Source organism: Trichophyton benhamiae (genome assembly GCF_000151125.1).
Source record: "Trichophyton benhamiae CBS 112371 chromosome Unknown contig01989.5, whole genome shotgun sequence".
Classification (NCBI taxonomy): Eukaryota; Fungi; Ascomycota; class Eurotiomycetes; order Onygenales; family Arthrodermataceae; genus Trichophyton; species Trichophyton benhamiae.
Window position 1 is genome coordinate 1,067,339 of NW_003315112.1, and position 16,235 is coordinate 1,083,573.

Here is a 16,235-nt window from a genome sequence, read left to right on the forward strand (position 1 = left end):
ATCTCATGTACGATGGCGGAGCGAAATTTTGATCTGCAAGGCTCATGCATGAGTGGACCGTATACCTCTTTACTCTGCATATAAGCTTTAGCTTGTTTGCAAATACTACGTCGGCAGTCTTATCATGCATGGAACAGTTGAAATACCGGATCTGGTCTAGGTCAAACAGAAATAAAAGGTCCTTTGACGCCTTTCAACTGCTTGTGCTCCCTGGTTTGAAAGCTATATCATACGAAGATGAATTTTCTACCCGCGGCCCGGTTACTCGGTTACTTTCAAATACCGTTCCCAGCGACACCCTGAGCTTAATCTCTCGTACGAAATGGAGAATTATGGAAAAGAAAAATGAAATGTTCGGTACCAGGTCCCTGAAACTTCCGCAGAGGAATATATACAACGTTCAGAGCAATCTAGTCCAACACTATTGGTTGGATTGAGGGTATTATGCCCCCCCAGCAAACTCAAGGTAAACTGGCATCCGTAACATTGATACATATACATACTATGTATGCAACGACAAGGAAATATATGGCGATACAGTTTCCAACAGCAGGAATTCATAGGCCGATTAGCGCTATTATCCATCGGGACGAATCTTGACGTAAGTCACTCGAGCATCTCAAATCTCCACGGTACCCTGTCAAGTGCAGGCAAGGTCGTATTCAAGGTCTACACGTGGGATAGGATCTCCTCGAAAGCAGTGTTGTGATAAAAGAAAAGAAACAAGTGGCGGGCGGGCACATCTATCTTATTTCATGCTGGCCTGGCTTGACAATGGGACGCCATCCTCCAATAATCGGCGCTATCCCAACACATTGGCCATCATGATTCGAGGGCAAATGTCAAGCTCATTCCTGTGGCGCCTCGGTTCATCTCATTCAAGGGGGAGCATCGCAGATGTTCAGGCACTTTCTTAAACTCTTCGCTGCGGCTTCAACCGATTTAGGTTCCCTTTTCCTCCGTATTCTAATTCTTCCTCCCTGCCCACTTGGGCCAAGAGATGGCCCTGGTTGACTTCGAGTTCTGCCTTACACGCCAAAATCTTCTTCCTCCGCACCAGAAGACCCCCGGTGCTGAATCCCATGGGCCTTGCGAAGGGCTAGAAAGACGTTTCTCTTGCAGAGTCGCCAAAACGCCTCGCCATGCAAATCCGAGCATTAAGGTTGATCAATCAACAAGCTGTCTTCGGCAAATTACCCCATTTATTTTTCCTATTTACCGGGTTTTCCGCTGGGAATCCTCGTTCTCATTTCTTTTCTATGATGGGAATGGGAGGAGAGTTCTGTCAGTCATAATACTGATGATTATCCTATCCACATTCGCCGCAGAAAAAGGTCCATTTTTTTCCCAGCCAGTCTCTTCACTCTCACGGCGACATTTCACGATCTCCCACCCTCGCGTGCATACTGCTCCATATACCGTGTGGGGAAACAGATGCGGATGGACAAGACCTGGTGGAGACGACGCTTGGGGGGGGCTGGCTCGTTCACAAAGATGCCTGTCCTTGGTACACCTTAAGATGTCCAAATATATTTATGATTTGGCCATGCATTGGCTGTCGGCAACCGCAGGGGAGGAGTATCCTCTACATCCCTATTCCTTTGGCCTTATTCAACACACACACTCACTTACTTGCTAGCTTATGCACATAATACATATTAGGCTTCTTTCCTCGTTAGCATTTACTCAAGAAGCAAAGGATGCGCTCGCCGTTGCGCATATCATCTGTGTTAGCCTTGCGCGGCTGAAACATCCGAGGAACTCACAAGAAATGATCTTCAGCGACCTAAACAAGCGTCTTCGTTGTATGCTGCCAAATGGTGTATTTCTTCCCAACCCAAGTATTGCGCTTAAAGAGGCTTCTGTGTACTCCGTACTTACAGGATAGTCGATAGGACTCGCTTCCGTTTACTTTCTATTTTTGTTTCTCGAAACCATAGCCAATACGAAGGTTTATTTCGGCAGGTTCGCTGATGCGCCAGTGGGTTTATACGGGCTTCACCAAGAAGTGGTGCCCGTATTGATCTTTTTTTATCCAGCAGCGAGGAGAAATTTACAGCGGTCTCCATTCCACTACTGACAGGTTTCCCCCATTCTCGTCACTCTCTCTTCTCACGCCCCTATCATCCAGCTCTTGCCACGTCGGTGGAGAACAAATATGCACGTAGCGTGTGCGTGCAGTGTAGCATGAAGCATGTTGCAGAAGACTCCATCAAGCACACGGATTATCCTCCCGAACCCGCGCGAGGTTCTGGGTGGCTTCGCTTGTTTAATCCTTGTTCTGCTTCATACGTGCGTTGGGGCTGGAGGAATTGAGCCAGCAAACCAAAAGCATCATCCCGGGATTGAGCGTATCGAGTGGCTTGAATAGGCCAATTCCCCTCTGAAACCAAAGGAAATGCAGCAAAGAAGGAAAAAGAAGCCCGGGATTTAGACCTTCCCGCCATGTGGTTGTTTCATTTGTCCCGGCTATATACTAACGACGAGTCAAACGATTAAGCATAACTGCCGACTGCCATATTGAGTCATGAACTGGACCACCGTTGTCTTTGGCGAGCTCCCACGAGATATACTCATGCAGAAAATCTTGACAACTAACTCGCGAAATGTGAGCTCTCGCTCTACCTTGACCATTAGGATTCCATGCCGGTCCAACACCGAGAAACATGGGTTTCTATTTGTCCAAAACAAACGAATTTGACTTTCAAAGAACCGAGAAGCACCGAGATGGAAGGTCGAAAAAGAAGCAGAAGCAAAGCCCTGTCTCCCTCCCCTGTTGTCCTCTAAATCTCCCTTCCTCTCTCCAACCCGCGTCTTTGCTCATCTCTCCCGCTGCTATTAATAATAATATACTTATAGCTTTCATTTCCCCCAAGCTAAGGGCGAGTGGAGGCTGGGTACGCCACGAGGAAACGGATAAGAATTCCCCCCTGGCCCGCCTGATTCTTGCTCCCGAACCTTAAGCAGGCTAAAAATCAATGCCAGAAAACAAGCAGAACTTACTGGTGACCGAAACTGTCAGCCGAGGGTGTTGCTTTGAGCAAACTGACACGGGATCTCAGGGTCGTGTTAGCAGTGGCCCTTCGTCCCCGAGCCATCCCTTCAACAGAATCGAATCTCCAGGAGACGGGATACTAAAACACCAATGTTACGGAGTTCCTCATGCTCCATAATAATCCATTACTACTTCATGCAGAGAGATTGGTGAGTGGAGCTGAAGTGAATGTAACCCCTGGCTAGCCATCAGCATCAACGCTAAACACGGCTCTGTGTTGCTATTATTACAACCACGTTGCCTTGTCCAGGCAGAAAGTTGCTTGTGGCCTGCGGATCGCAAATACGGGCATGCTCCATACATGATACTTGATACTTAAGAAAGTGTAGCCACTTTTCTAAAGTTGGTTCTTCTATTCTATCCAAGTATAGACGAATCTCGCCCTGAAGGTCTTCTTCGTCAAAGCTCAGATGTTATCCCGGCTTCTGGAGATGGCGAACGATACAGACACTCGGACAGCCGGCCCGGCAATCAGTACGTGGCGCGCGCACAGCGACTGCATAGGGCAATGTGCTTTGTAATGGCCTCGCAGAATACTGAAATATATATTTGAATATATATACTTCTATACATACGCCATTAATGAAGTTCCAGTTCCAGTTTGGAATATACTATACGGCGAAACATTGCAGCGATGGCTTCTGAGATGACTCCAGCAGCCTGTCCATTAACAAGAAGGTTTTCCCAGGGTAAATGACATGGGTTTACCCAAGTCATTTCATCTTGTTCCCGCAAGAAGACTCCTGGTTCTTGGGAAATCCCGCACTTTTCCCCACGTTAACCCCGAGGGTGCCATGTGGAGGCGCAGTGTCTTTCCAGCCTTCATGTCAGATACATTGGCATGGGGGAAATTGAAATGCAAATTGTGATCACCAAAGCCTAATTACATAAAGAAAACGTGAGGGCTATATCATGTCAAGTTGACGACAAGGATGGCCGGGAAAGTGCGTAAACTGCCACTTCGTCCTGTCCTGTTCCATAACTAGTAAGGGGCTTCGAACAGATATAATAATGACAGGCAGCAAACCCCTTACAGACAACTTGATGGTGACATTGAATATACCGTAGGCTCTGTTACCTTCCAGGTACCTACAATAACTATAGAACCAGGGGTGAGTGAGGTTCCATGTGAAATTTGAGAGGATATCTCCAGCCGTCTTCTTGTACGATGTTGTACGCTGGAGCCTTGACCTGTTCTAAATCCAGCTCACTATTAACTACAACACTTGCAACCCTGCGACCCAGTGAGAGATGCCCGTGCCCATGGTGTGTTTATTATGGCAACGTTCGATACTCCCTTCTACAGCAAGTCACTAAGACGAGCATTTACTCTTTTGGAGCATAGAAGGGCGCGAGCTGACAACAGAAAATGACCATGAAAAGGAATATCAAGGTAGAGCTCGTACTTCAGGCAGCTACATATTTAACACTGTGCTGGTGTTTGCCTCTAGGGCAGTGCTGCTGATGGCTGAAGTCTTATCCTGGACTAGCGACATACAGAGTGTTTGGAGCGTTGTATTCTGAGTATACAGCCACCCTTTCCAGGCGTCACATGGCTCTGCAAATTGCCTTACCTGGTTCTTTGGTCGGATAATGAAGATATTGGCCTGGTTTACACAGTCCACTGGAGGCACAATGTGCCTATCCATCACAAACGACACGAACGTTAAACGATATCCCATTAGTGATGTTCTCCACGTTGCCGAATTTGCCAACAGGCTGCCAAGCAGGCCGTACTAATAGGCTGGCCATTGACCGCGGGGTGGGATAGAACATACTGAACGGGTATCTATCAGGACGGGTGCTGGCCATCGAGGAACGAACATCTCACAATATCCGTAGGCTATTTTCAACAGCATACCCTCGACCAAGGAATATATGCAATCACATGCAGATTCAGCCAAACCCATTGATTGAGCAAACGGTGGTGAATTCCATTTGCAGAAATCAGCCGTCAGGCAGCTTGCGGATAACCAATATCTAGAAATATTCCCTGCCAGTGCTAGTGGAGATTAACGGTAGGAGAATTGTTGATATCTTCGTGCATAGCTGCAAGAGAGACACTTAAATTACATTGATATCGACGTTGAGTCTAGGGTTATTGTGTCGTGTTTGGGTGTCATGATCATGGAAGCGATAGGATCCAACACGATCCTGTAACAGGTCTCAAATCAGCCAAATCTATCCTTCAGTTTCAGGATCCAGTACTTGGCTACATTGTGCCTAATTCTCATAAATGTTCGCAAGTTGAATCCTGCTGACGGGGGAACCCTGGTTTCTCTTCCTGTGTTTGCCATTCAACTATTAAAATTATACTCCATACATATATGTTATTCCCCGAGAGGCAGACCCATCGTTCAAAAACACTTGGCAACGGTCAAGCACGTCCAGTATTTACCACAGGCTCCAGATTGTTCTCCTCATTTGCAGGCCAGGCCACTGCCATGAAATCCGTCGAGTGCTTTCAGCTCCGCATCCTTCGCTCCCAACCCATCGTTGGTGGTAATCTATCAATTAAATCCCACATATCCTCCTTGGAGTTTATGCCAGAAAATCGGCCCGTCACACCGAAAAGTAATAGAAAAAAAAAGCCTTTAATTATGCATCTAGAATAAATCCCACACCAGATGTACATGGAGATTGCATACTTGACAACCATCCTCCTCGAGAGGTTGGACAACAACTTGTATCATGTCAGCTCCTTTCCTTGTATAGCTGAGTTATTACATTATACCCCATATATTAATATCAAGGATATTTATTAGGTTCCATGTCCTTCTACGTACTAAACTTATGGGCTGCAAAATTTCACGGCATCAGAAGGCATATGTCTTCTCTAGCTTATCTTACTGCCTACTCGTTATCAAGGAGGATTTTAATCTAAACGACCCGGTTTCCTGCGTGACCTTTCTCGCAGCCCCGTTGCAAAATACCTGATGGGAACGCAGCGAACGAGGTCATTTTGAGATATTTTAAATCATCGTATAAACTCCAATCAATAAGTACAATAGCTGTGACGTCCTCGATGTTAGTAGTATTATAGAGCCCAATATGACTGTGTGGAACCTCAGCTAGTTATGATGTTTTCTAGATAACTTCACTGCGATAGTATATTGGCTGCGGTCAATAAACTGTTCCTAAACTCCGATTCGGCCGTAGTTGTACAGACAATTTCAGTGTTGCGTGTAGATTATCATTATGATACGGCGTTATTCAAGGCAGATGAGGGTATCTTTACCAGCTATGGAAAACAGCATTCCCCAGTCTCCGTTCAACATGGCACTCTGCTTGCTTTAGGATGCTTTCTCAAGCCTTCCGGCTAGCCACCTGTAATTGCAGAGTAGTTATTATTACCGACTGATCTATCTTCCTTCCACCCGCTAACTCTGGGACTCCCTTCTATCGAGTCGAGAGAGCTCGGTTCTCTCAAGCTTCTTCCCGCCCGGCTTGGCATCCGTCCCTTCACCCGCCGGGCCAATCACATGGCTTGCCGTCGAAATTAAGCCCGCTAAGCTCCTCCGCGGCGGAAACTTTAAAGCCTTCTCCATCCGCTCTCCCACACCCACACAATGGTAACCTGTATCACCAATTGAACCGTGTCCTTGTTATGTCGGCAAATGCCCGTCGACATACCATGGGACTATGGGAATCCACATTTATCATCATTCAGAACCCGGCTCATGGGCGGAGAATACTTTATCCAAGGCATCACAAAAGTGGGCCGGAGATTATTCACTCGGAAGCGAGAGATGCTAAAAAAAGCATCCAAGAAAGCAAGGAGGAAAATAATATAATTTATATTTCCGAAGGCATAATATTATCGAGAAATATGTATTAGGTGGAATCAATTCACACCTTGTCGGGCTCCCGTTTTGGTGGTGCGGAGAGAAGATCAGCAGCATTTTAGCTGTTGACTCACTTTAAGAGCCTTGTCTTTCTGAGCCCATCCACGACACTTATACCCATAAAAGCGAATACTTACGGAGTAGCTACGGATGCTCTATTCATGCTCGCAATATTTCCTGCCGAGTAACTACCTTCGCAAAGCTTGCTCCCTGAATTTGTATTTCGTCCCGACACTGCAATGGGCAGTCTTGTGAAGCTCCCGAAGAGGCTGGCTGCCATCCCCAATGGAGCTGAGGAAGCCCGGCCAAACCTAATCCTACTCGTGGTTTGCTCCGCTATGTTCCTTGACCGTGAGTTCGAAGATAATAATACGGCTGCTCCGGCTCCCTTGACTCACCAAGGCTTATCAAATCTCTAGTCTCGAATCTGTCAGCTGTGACAATCGCCCTACCTACCATTGGCGAGCAGCTGCATACCGACCAGGCAAAGCTACAGTGGGTCATATCGGCTTATGCGCTGACGGTACGCCTTCTTCATATATCACTCTGATTTATACATAGAATACGAAAGCTGACAGGTCCTAGTTTGGGAGTTTTCTCATCCTTGGAGGGCGGGGTGGTGACATCTTTGGCCACCGTCGTGTCCTCCTTTTTGGCTCTTACGTCTTCTCGCTCTTTACGCTTGTTTCTGCTCTCGCACCCACTTTCACGGCCCTGGTCATCGCCCGCGCTTTCCAGGGAATCGGCGCTGGGTTCACCATTCCTTCCGCGCAAGCTCATGTCGCCATATACTTTCCCTCACCCGTGGAGCGGGCAAAAGCTCTCGGATTCTGGGCTGCAGCTGGCAGCGTGGGATTCATTGTTGGCCTTACCTTGGGCGGTGTGCTGACGGCCCTTATCAGCTGGCGCTGGATATTCTGGATTTCGCTTATTCTCTCTGCTATTGTTGTGCCAACGGCCCATGTCTTCCTTCCTCGAGCTAAGACGGCTCGCTCAGCCGCTGCTCGGGAGATTACAAATGAAGAACGAGAAGAGAAGAAGTTTTTCCGGTCCATAAAGGCACATCTGATCCGTTTTGACGTACTTGGGATCTGCCTGGGAGTCCCCAGCCTGCTTCTATTGACTTATGCGCTTACCTCAGCCAATACGGCAGGCTGGGGCTCACCGTCTATCATCTCCACCTTGGCGATTTCGAGCCTGTTACTTCTCCTGTTTGCGTTGCACGAATCTCGAGCACCCCAGGCTTTGATCAACCCACGCCTTTTTCGTCTAAGTTTCACGCTCACCCTCATCCTAGCTGTGGCAACATATGCCGTCCGTCAGGCATGCTCATACTTCCTTACTCTCCAGATCCAATCATATGGATCGTCGCCGCTACACACATCTCTCCTATTCCTACCGGTTGGTATATCTGCTTTGGTCACCAACACAATTGCAGGCCGTTTGGTCCACTTGCTCGGTGCCCGAGCCATGTTCGTCATTGGCTGGACACTTTGCATTCCCGGTGTGGTACTGTTCAGCTTTATCACCCCTCAGACGTCATACTGGCACTTCACTTTCCCGGGTATGATATTATACATTGCCGGCCTGGGTGTGGTGTACATTACTGCAAATTTTGTTGTAATATCCAGTGCAAGCAAGAGTGACCAGGGTGTGGTAGCTGGTGTATTCAATGTTGCTCTCCAGGTCGGAGGAAGTGTACTGGGTCTCGCGGTGCTCACAGCCGTTGCTGATGGTATTAACAAAAAGTACGGTGACAGCAAGGCAGGAGTTCTCAGCCTGGTCGGCTATCAGAGTGTGTACTACTCATGCACCATACTGTGCGCAGTAGCTTTGGTGCTGAGCTTGGTCATTGAGGTTCCAGATGCAATGAAGGGGAGCATATGGAATAAGCCGGAACAAGAGCCGACGACGCAGCAGGTAAGCACAATGGATGGGATGAAGCCACAACAGCAGGCTGAGACCGCTATTGAGATGAAGTAATCGGGTCCAAAGTGGTTGATCACAAAATTCCACTAAAGATATATGGAAAGGATTGTATAATATAGAATTTTTAGACCCTAGCAAGTAAGTATGTCTTGGGCATCCCAGATTGCTCCCGTGGTATATACGTGTGCGCACATAAGCCTACACCGATTCGACAACAGGTCTTATGTTTTACCCTGTAACTAAAGAGTCAAACACTTGTGAGACCACCAGTAACTAGGCAGTTATGCCTGGGTATTAGATAGAATCAAGAAAGTGCATGAAGCTGGCGCAGTATATCGAGGCCTCAAGGTAAAACTGCAAGGGGTCTATATTCGTATGTCAATTTCGCCATTCCATAGTGATGGTTTCTGGGAGTAACAAGTCTGCCCTTCAAACCTCGTATCTCCACCAACTCACTTTTTCCAGAGAAAATACAGGCGAATCACACCAACAGGACATAATATTATTAAACCCACCACAGCCCCGTTTCACATATACCCTGAGCAATGAGCCATTTATCTCACCGAAAGTCATTCTCGTATCTGCCTCACCCATTACTCCAGTTTGCGGGCAGACGGGAAGAGTATGGCTTACGACAAAGCATGATATTATTTCGCAGAGTTCAGGTCTCTCATGGGCCCGGTTCGTTAGTAACTTCGCTGTTCTATCATGGAACTCGCATGGAACAAACTATAACACAAACCTGTTGGGATATACGCTGGGAGGGCTCCCATAGTTGCTATTTCTGGATTATTAAGGTTGAGTTTCGGAAAAGGGGCAAATGCTGAGTTTTTCCTATTATGACGTCAGATTAGTCAATAGCCGAATTGCTATTTATAATTAGTTGTTTCGGGACGGGAAGTTTAGCAGCAAGAAAATTTCTGCAAATGTTTCCCCTCTTGATCTCCGTGGGAAGCAGAGGGGCAAAAATCTTGCTCGTAGGAGCTTTTTATTCACATATCTCTAAGTATCGTACGTAGCACTGTTCTATCGTCTAGTTATATTCTCCTGGGCTTTTTTTTTTTTGGGTCCTGGTTCGTTTGGCGCATGTGGTTGAGCATAGCTGTCGTGTATATCGTCGAATCCAGGGAGAAGGCAAAAAGGTAAATTCAAACAAATGTCAACATGTACATTTCTTTTGTATAGAAAGAAAAATAAAAAACCAAAGGCTTAATCTTTTTCCTGGTTTGCTTTCTTGATTGATTGATTGCTTTTTTATGTTTTCGGGGATTGATTCTAGTTTCGATTCGGTCGTGATAAGGAGTGGCAGGGCGGGACGGGGATCGTTAAAGGGAAGAGAAAAATGGAAGAAAAAACACATCAAGGTTCTTTTTTTATTTGGTCTTGGTACATTTATCCAAAAAGGAAGCGGAGGGGTCGGACCGCGCCCCTGTGCCGTGCCGTGTTGGGAGCGAGACAGTCTAGATCTCCTCCTTTGGCATACGCTTGCCCATGCTAGAAAGGATATTAGCATACGGTCTATGCATGCGCTTATGTTGCAGGTTGGGGTTTAAACTTACAAGTCGAAGAAGGCAAACTGGCTGGGGTTGGGGCCGTATTCATACACGAAGCGGCTAGCAAGGTAGCTGCCGAAGATGGATCTGAGGTAGTTGTCGGGAATCTAAACAAGAGATGATTAGCAACATTCAAGTGACAATCAGCCGCTAGAAGAAGTCACTTACACGCTCCAAAAGAGTCTCCAAACCAATCTTCTCAATGAGAAGCTTGGGAAGAGCATCCTTGAGAGTAGCCTTGCGGAGAGGAATGTTATCCCAGAGCTCAGACTTCTGCAATTCCTCATCAAGCTGGGTGATGGCTACACTGAGAGTGTCACTGAGCACACTGCGGGGAACGCCGGTGCGCTCGTTCTCCCTCCAGATAGCTTCGAACTCCAAGCGAGCATTGCGCTTAATGGTCTCCTGGACCTCGCGGACGTAGGCGTCGTAGAATGGTGGTGGGGTTCCATCCTTTGCGACACACATGTGTTCTGTGAAGCCGGCGTCATCGAAGGAGAGGGAAGCAAGGACTTCGAGGGAGGAGGAGGTGACACCACCCTTGTTGGAGGAAGCGTCCTTGTAGATGACACATCCAGCCTTCTCGAGACGGATCTTAGAGTCCTGGGTGACGAAAAGGTTGGCGCCCTCAACGATGAATGGAACAACGGACTTGCCATCAACAATGAGGCTAGAAACGTTGTTGAGATTGATGGACTCCGGACGACCACCGCAGGGAACGAAGATGTCGTAATTACCTGGGCGAAGGTGGTAAGTGTTGCGGAATGCGGTACCGTTGTTAACGACCTCGCCGGATGGGAGAGTGACGTTGCTGTCGTCGCAAAGAACACGATATCCGTCCTTGGACAGCTTAGAAACGTCGTACTCGCAAATCATCTTCCTGCTGCGAGCAAGGCGAGTGAGCTCCTCACGGTCGAGGCCGTTAGGATCAGCGAGAACACCAGATCCATCAACAATGGCAACGTATTGCTCCTTTCCGAGCAAGATACCGTTGGAGCCAAGATCTCCGTCAGGGCCACCAGTCTGGAACATACGGACCTTGGTCTGGTCAATGCCCATCTTGCGGTAGATACCCTCAACGTTTTCACGCACAGACAAGGTGGTCATAGCGAAACGGTCGTGGGGGATACCACCAAGCTTAGGGCTCTTTCCAGTAAAGAAGGACTTCCACCATGGAGCACCACGCTTGCGAGCGTGCTCGGTGGCCCAGTTGACAAGAGGAGCAGAGTTCTCGTCGGGGCCCATGAAAAGGATCTCGTCCTGACCGTGGAGGTCGACGATGGGATCCTTGATTCCAGGGCTGGCTGGGGGAAGGAGGAGATCAAGGATACTGTCGATGTACTTGTGGAAAGCGACGGCCACCTTGTCCTGGTGGTTGACATCTAGAAGCAGGACACCCTTGGCACCGCCTTCTGGGATATCCTTGTTCTTGCGCTGCTGAGTGTTGGCGAGGTTGTAGTTCTCATCGAACAAGGAGCGGGCGTTGATGGCATAAGCCTCCTTGTCGCGGGACTTGACGATACGGATACCACCACGGGCGATATCTCGGAATCTGAGGTGGAAGCCACGGAACTCGGAGCTGATGATGATGAACATGCCATACAGAGGGTCTGGGTATTCGTGCTTGGGGAGGAAGTCCGCGCTGAGACGGAAGCTGAGAGCGACCTTGGTGGGGGTGTAGAAGTTGGTCTTAAGAACGGCGGCATTAAAGGTGAGGAAGGACTGCATGACCATTCTGTCGTTCTCGCTGACGACGGTCTTGGAGACGAGGTCCTTGAGCTGCTCGGCGTTAAGAACCTCGTCGACCTGCAGACGAAGGTAACTGAGGGTTGGGAGGAAATCATCCTGAGCCTCGCCTCTGGTCTGGACGTAGTGAGTGTTGGCGAAGTTGAGGTAGAGTCTGTGAATGAGATCGGGATACTTCTGGATGATCTCGAGGATGTAGTCGGAGGTGAAAGTCTCGGAACGGAGACGTTTCTTAAGCTTGGAAAGCAGCTCGGCGTGAGCACTGTTGTTCGAGTCCAAAATGGCGGCAAGCGAAGTGTACTCTGAGCCAAGACGGTTGAGGAACTGCTGTACGAAGACCCAGACGCAGTGAGCATAGATGGTCTCCTGCAAGCTCAGACGGCCGCTGATGAAGTGGCCCTGGAACTTGTTCTGGGGGATACAGTAGAGGAGGGAGATTTCCTTGAGGATCTGGTGGACAGCAGCCTCAATTGGGGGGTGTCTGCTAGAGTTCTCGTAGCCAGGAGTGGGGCGGAGGTAGAGAGACACAATAGTAATGCCGTTGGAGAAATTCTCGAGGTATTTGCGGGAGCTGGTGAGGCGGTAGTAGTGGTACAGATCCGAGAGGGCAGAGAAGAAGCCCATAGCAGAGCCCTGGCGGTAAGCAATGACGAGTCTCTTCTCGCGGCTGCCTTCAATCTCGAACATCTTGATGACGGGGCCGGAGCGAGCAACGGCATTGATAAGGAGTTCCTGGTAGATCGCCTTGGTGTTTTCAGTAGCCTTCTGCAGGAAGAGCTTGTCACCGACGATCTCAATGTTGGTCTCCTCAGGATCGGGGTTGGGGTTGGCGAATTGACACTTGTAGACAAAGTAGCAACGCAGCTGCTGCTCGCTGTTGTCTGGAAGTGGGCTGGAAGAGCGGAAGGTCTCGACACGGAAGCTGTCGGTAGCCGTGGCTCCGTTGATGTACTTCTCGTCGATACGCTGCTCGTAGCGGGGGCCGTCAGTGGTAGTAACGCCGGGCCTGCTGGTGTCGATGTAGACGGCGTGGTCCTCGGCCTCCTTGTCGAGTCTGATCTCTAGCCGCTTGTCGTCACGGGCGTAGGCAGCCACTTTGGCAGCATAAAGGGAGAGGATGTGGCTGGCAATAACTTCGACGGTCTCGGTCTGGAAGTACATGTCGTCGATTCCGAGCAGGTTGTAGAACCAATTTGTCTCGGAGGCGACGAATTCGTATGGAATGAAGCCATTGTTCTCCAATTGCTCGGACACTATATATCAAAATCATATCAATTAGTCCTCTTCGGCCAAATGTGCAGTTAATTAGTTGCGACCAATTGTGCAGCTTTGTCGTCACGTACCAGCAACCATCTGTGCCTCTTTGCCTTCGAACTTGGCTGCCACGTAGCCGGGGCCTTGCTCGGCCAGGACACGGTGAGTGCCTCCCGGGATACCGAGATGGGTGGGCTGGGGGGACGGCTGGCGGCCTGGAGTGCGCACAACGCTATCCAGCTGCTTGTTCAGGGGACGCTGGAAGCCCGTTGGCGTGCCAACGCCCGAATCAGTTGCCGGCTTGGGGTGGGAGGGCAGCCCGCCGTTCTGAGGGGAGTCCGACATGGTTGCGGTTCGGTTTTCTGGGAGCTTCGTAAAACAAAACGGTCTGGGGTTCTATATATCGTCAAAAAAAAAGGGTCTAATGGAAGCGAATTGCAGCTATAGGAGCAGCGAGAGGAGAGGCTGTGTAGAGCACGCAGCCATGGGACAGCTGCAGGAGTGAAGATGAACAGGCGAAGTCGTGAGGTTGACGTCGAGATAGAGTCGGCGAGGAGGAGGAAGGAGGAGGAGGGGCAGAAAAAAGGGCAGGAGCAACAGGCGGTAGAGCTCGCCTTAATAAGCAGTTTCGCGTGGGGCGGCTAGCGGAGGCAACAGCGAAGCGCCGGCGGCGGAAAGACGGAAAGCGTCGGGAAAAGCGGAGAGCACCTGACCTAAGCCATGGTGACTAAGCAGTCATGTGTCGTGAAAAAAATCAGCGCCCCGTGACTTTTCCTGGCTTAGCTAAGCATCTAGACTTTGCGCCTTTTTGCTTTTTGCGACGTCGCGGCATCAAAAGCGACGCAGCGAAACAGCACGCAACAGCAGCGCAACAGGAGGGACTGCGAGACGGCGGAGGTGAGGACGCTGCGTTGCTCTCAAACTCGCCTTGTCGTGGTAATTCTCCGACCGGCTCGCCTCCAGACCCGATGACACTGTAATCACCACTACTCCGTACACTACATACATACTTACAATGGAGCAAGGCATGGATATTGCTACTTACTCCTGCTACTTACTACAGCTAACTACTAGACAGCTGCGGAGACGGTGAGCCCACGAACAAGCAGGATCCTCCGCAGCTGACTGCAAGAGGCAACTCTAGACCTCCTCGCTTCGACGGCGGCGGGCTGGTTTGGTTTGGCTGTCGTCCGTCTTCTTCGTCAGCCGGGAACTCGCCTGGCTGGCAGTCTGCTGATCTGTTTCACCAGGGGCTCACCGTTCGAAAGTGTATGTATAGCCCAAACCATCCTCAACAAAGACCGCCCGACAGGGCCTCTCGGGCGATCCAGACAGACAGTGACTTACCGATCAGAGACAACGAGACCACAGCGCAGGCGGGCTGGCCAGCTTACGGATGGCGACCTGTTCCAGGCCTTGTCTCGTTTGTTTTCTCCCCCCCCTTTTTTTACTGTTGTTGGTCTGCCGTTGGACGGATTGGCCGTTCGTTTGTCTAGACGGGGACGGGCATATAATTCAGAGCTCCCAACATTATTTTTTTGCTCGTTTCCCTGTCACACCGTCAACGCCTTTCTTCATTATTCCTCCCGATGGATGCACCCCCAGAGAAGTCCTTCTTTATTCATCAACTCCGCAAGTAGATCACTCCGGGGTAGCAGCTCATCTATCTCGACTATTGAAAATCCAGGCTGGCTCGTTGCCTTCGATGCCTAATAGTACGGATTCAAAAGAGAGTGCTTTGGTCTTCACTTCTTCTTTTCCGCAGAACAACATTATTTAGTTGCAGAGCGGCAGAGCCCATTATTCTCAACAAGATTTTACACCTTATTTGCCGTCAAATCGTACCTTGATCGCCCAGCTTGGAGCCTGGCCCGCGGAAGTTAAGCGTACATACGCATATGCAGCCCGCATCACCAGTCGGTCATTTTTTTTTCTTCCTTCTGCCATGTACGGGTACATGCACGATAGACTACACAGGGCGTATCCTGCCCATCCTCCCCCTCCATCACGCAATTGCTGCTCTGTGACAATCCCAGCGGCGCTCCTGCTTCCATCTTCATATCGAGCATGAAGACAGAAGACAGAAGACAGACAAACAGACGGACAGCAAGGCTGCCTGCCTTTCTGCCCAAACCTCTCCTTTTCCCTCCAACCCCCTTTCTCCCTTTCCCCCGTCAAAACTCCATCTCCTTTTCACCCCCTGGATGATGATGTAACCAGCGCCTCCTCATAACAAAAGGGTGAAAACTGGGGAAACCCCAGCAACCGGTTGGCACAGCCGTCCATCTATCGTCTTCCTTTCTTTTCTTCCACCCATCGCTCGTCTCTTCTAGTCCTGTCTTGTCCTTTTCTCCCTTCTCCTTCGCCCCCCTCCTCCCCATCCCTGACACCACGTTCGGACCGGTCGACAGGCTGACAGGCTGACGGGCTGACGGGAGCTGGACTTGGTAGCCAACCGGATACTGCGCAGCCCAATCCAGCCTCTCCGACCATCTTCCATTTACAACTGCACTGCTACGCTCTGCATCCATCCACTCAATCCATACACTCTCCAGCAGACCTCGCAGGCGCAAGATAATTTAAAATCCTCGTATCTTCAACCCTCAGCCAGTCATGGGAAAGGCGTGCTGGGCGGACCAGCCGGACTTGGTCACATCCTCCGTTTGAATCGTAGTTTTTATTATTCACTGTTATTACTTTCGGATTTCCCAGCGCCCTTGGGGACCTTGTCTGCTGCCCTGGTCTAGTCAAGCACATCTGAGAGCTAGCAGCCATGGCTAGCTACTTGGATGGCAAACTCCATATACCTTGTTGACTCGCTAGTTCACCAAGTATCCGACTCTAGAAAAGTCC

At 49.6% G+C, this 16,235-nt stretch overlaps 2 protein-coding genes across 2 annotated transcripts; one reads left to right on the top strand and one right to left on the bottom strand.

Moving 5' to 3' along the window:
• Positions 1-7,139: 7,139 nt before the first annotated feature.
• ARB_05092 (uncharacterized protein) lies at positions 7,140-8,883 on the top strand (the record flags this gene model as incomplete). The annotated part of the gene is made up of 3 exons (XM_003016753.1): positions 7,140-7,251; positions 7,320-7,423; positions 7,486-8,883. 3 exons carry the CDS (start codon positions 7,140-7,142, stop codon positions 8,881-8,883), a joined length of 1,614 nt encoding a protein of 537 aa, XP_003016799.1.
• A 1,406-nt stretch (positions 8,884-10,289) lies between these two features.
• ARB_05093 (uncharacterized protein) lies at positions 10,290-13,727 on the bottom strand (the record flags this gene model as incomplete). Its single annotated transcript, XM_003016754.1, has 4 exons — positions 10,290-10,323; positions 10,389-10,489; positions 10,551-13,381; positions 13,472-13,727. 4 exons carry the CDS (start codon positions 13,725-13,727, stop codon positions 10,290-10,292), a joined length of 3,222 nt encoding a protein of 1,073 aa, XP_003016800.1.
• Positions 13,728-16,235: the final 2,508 nt, after the last annotated feature.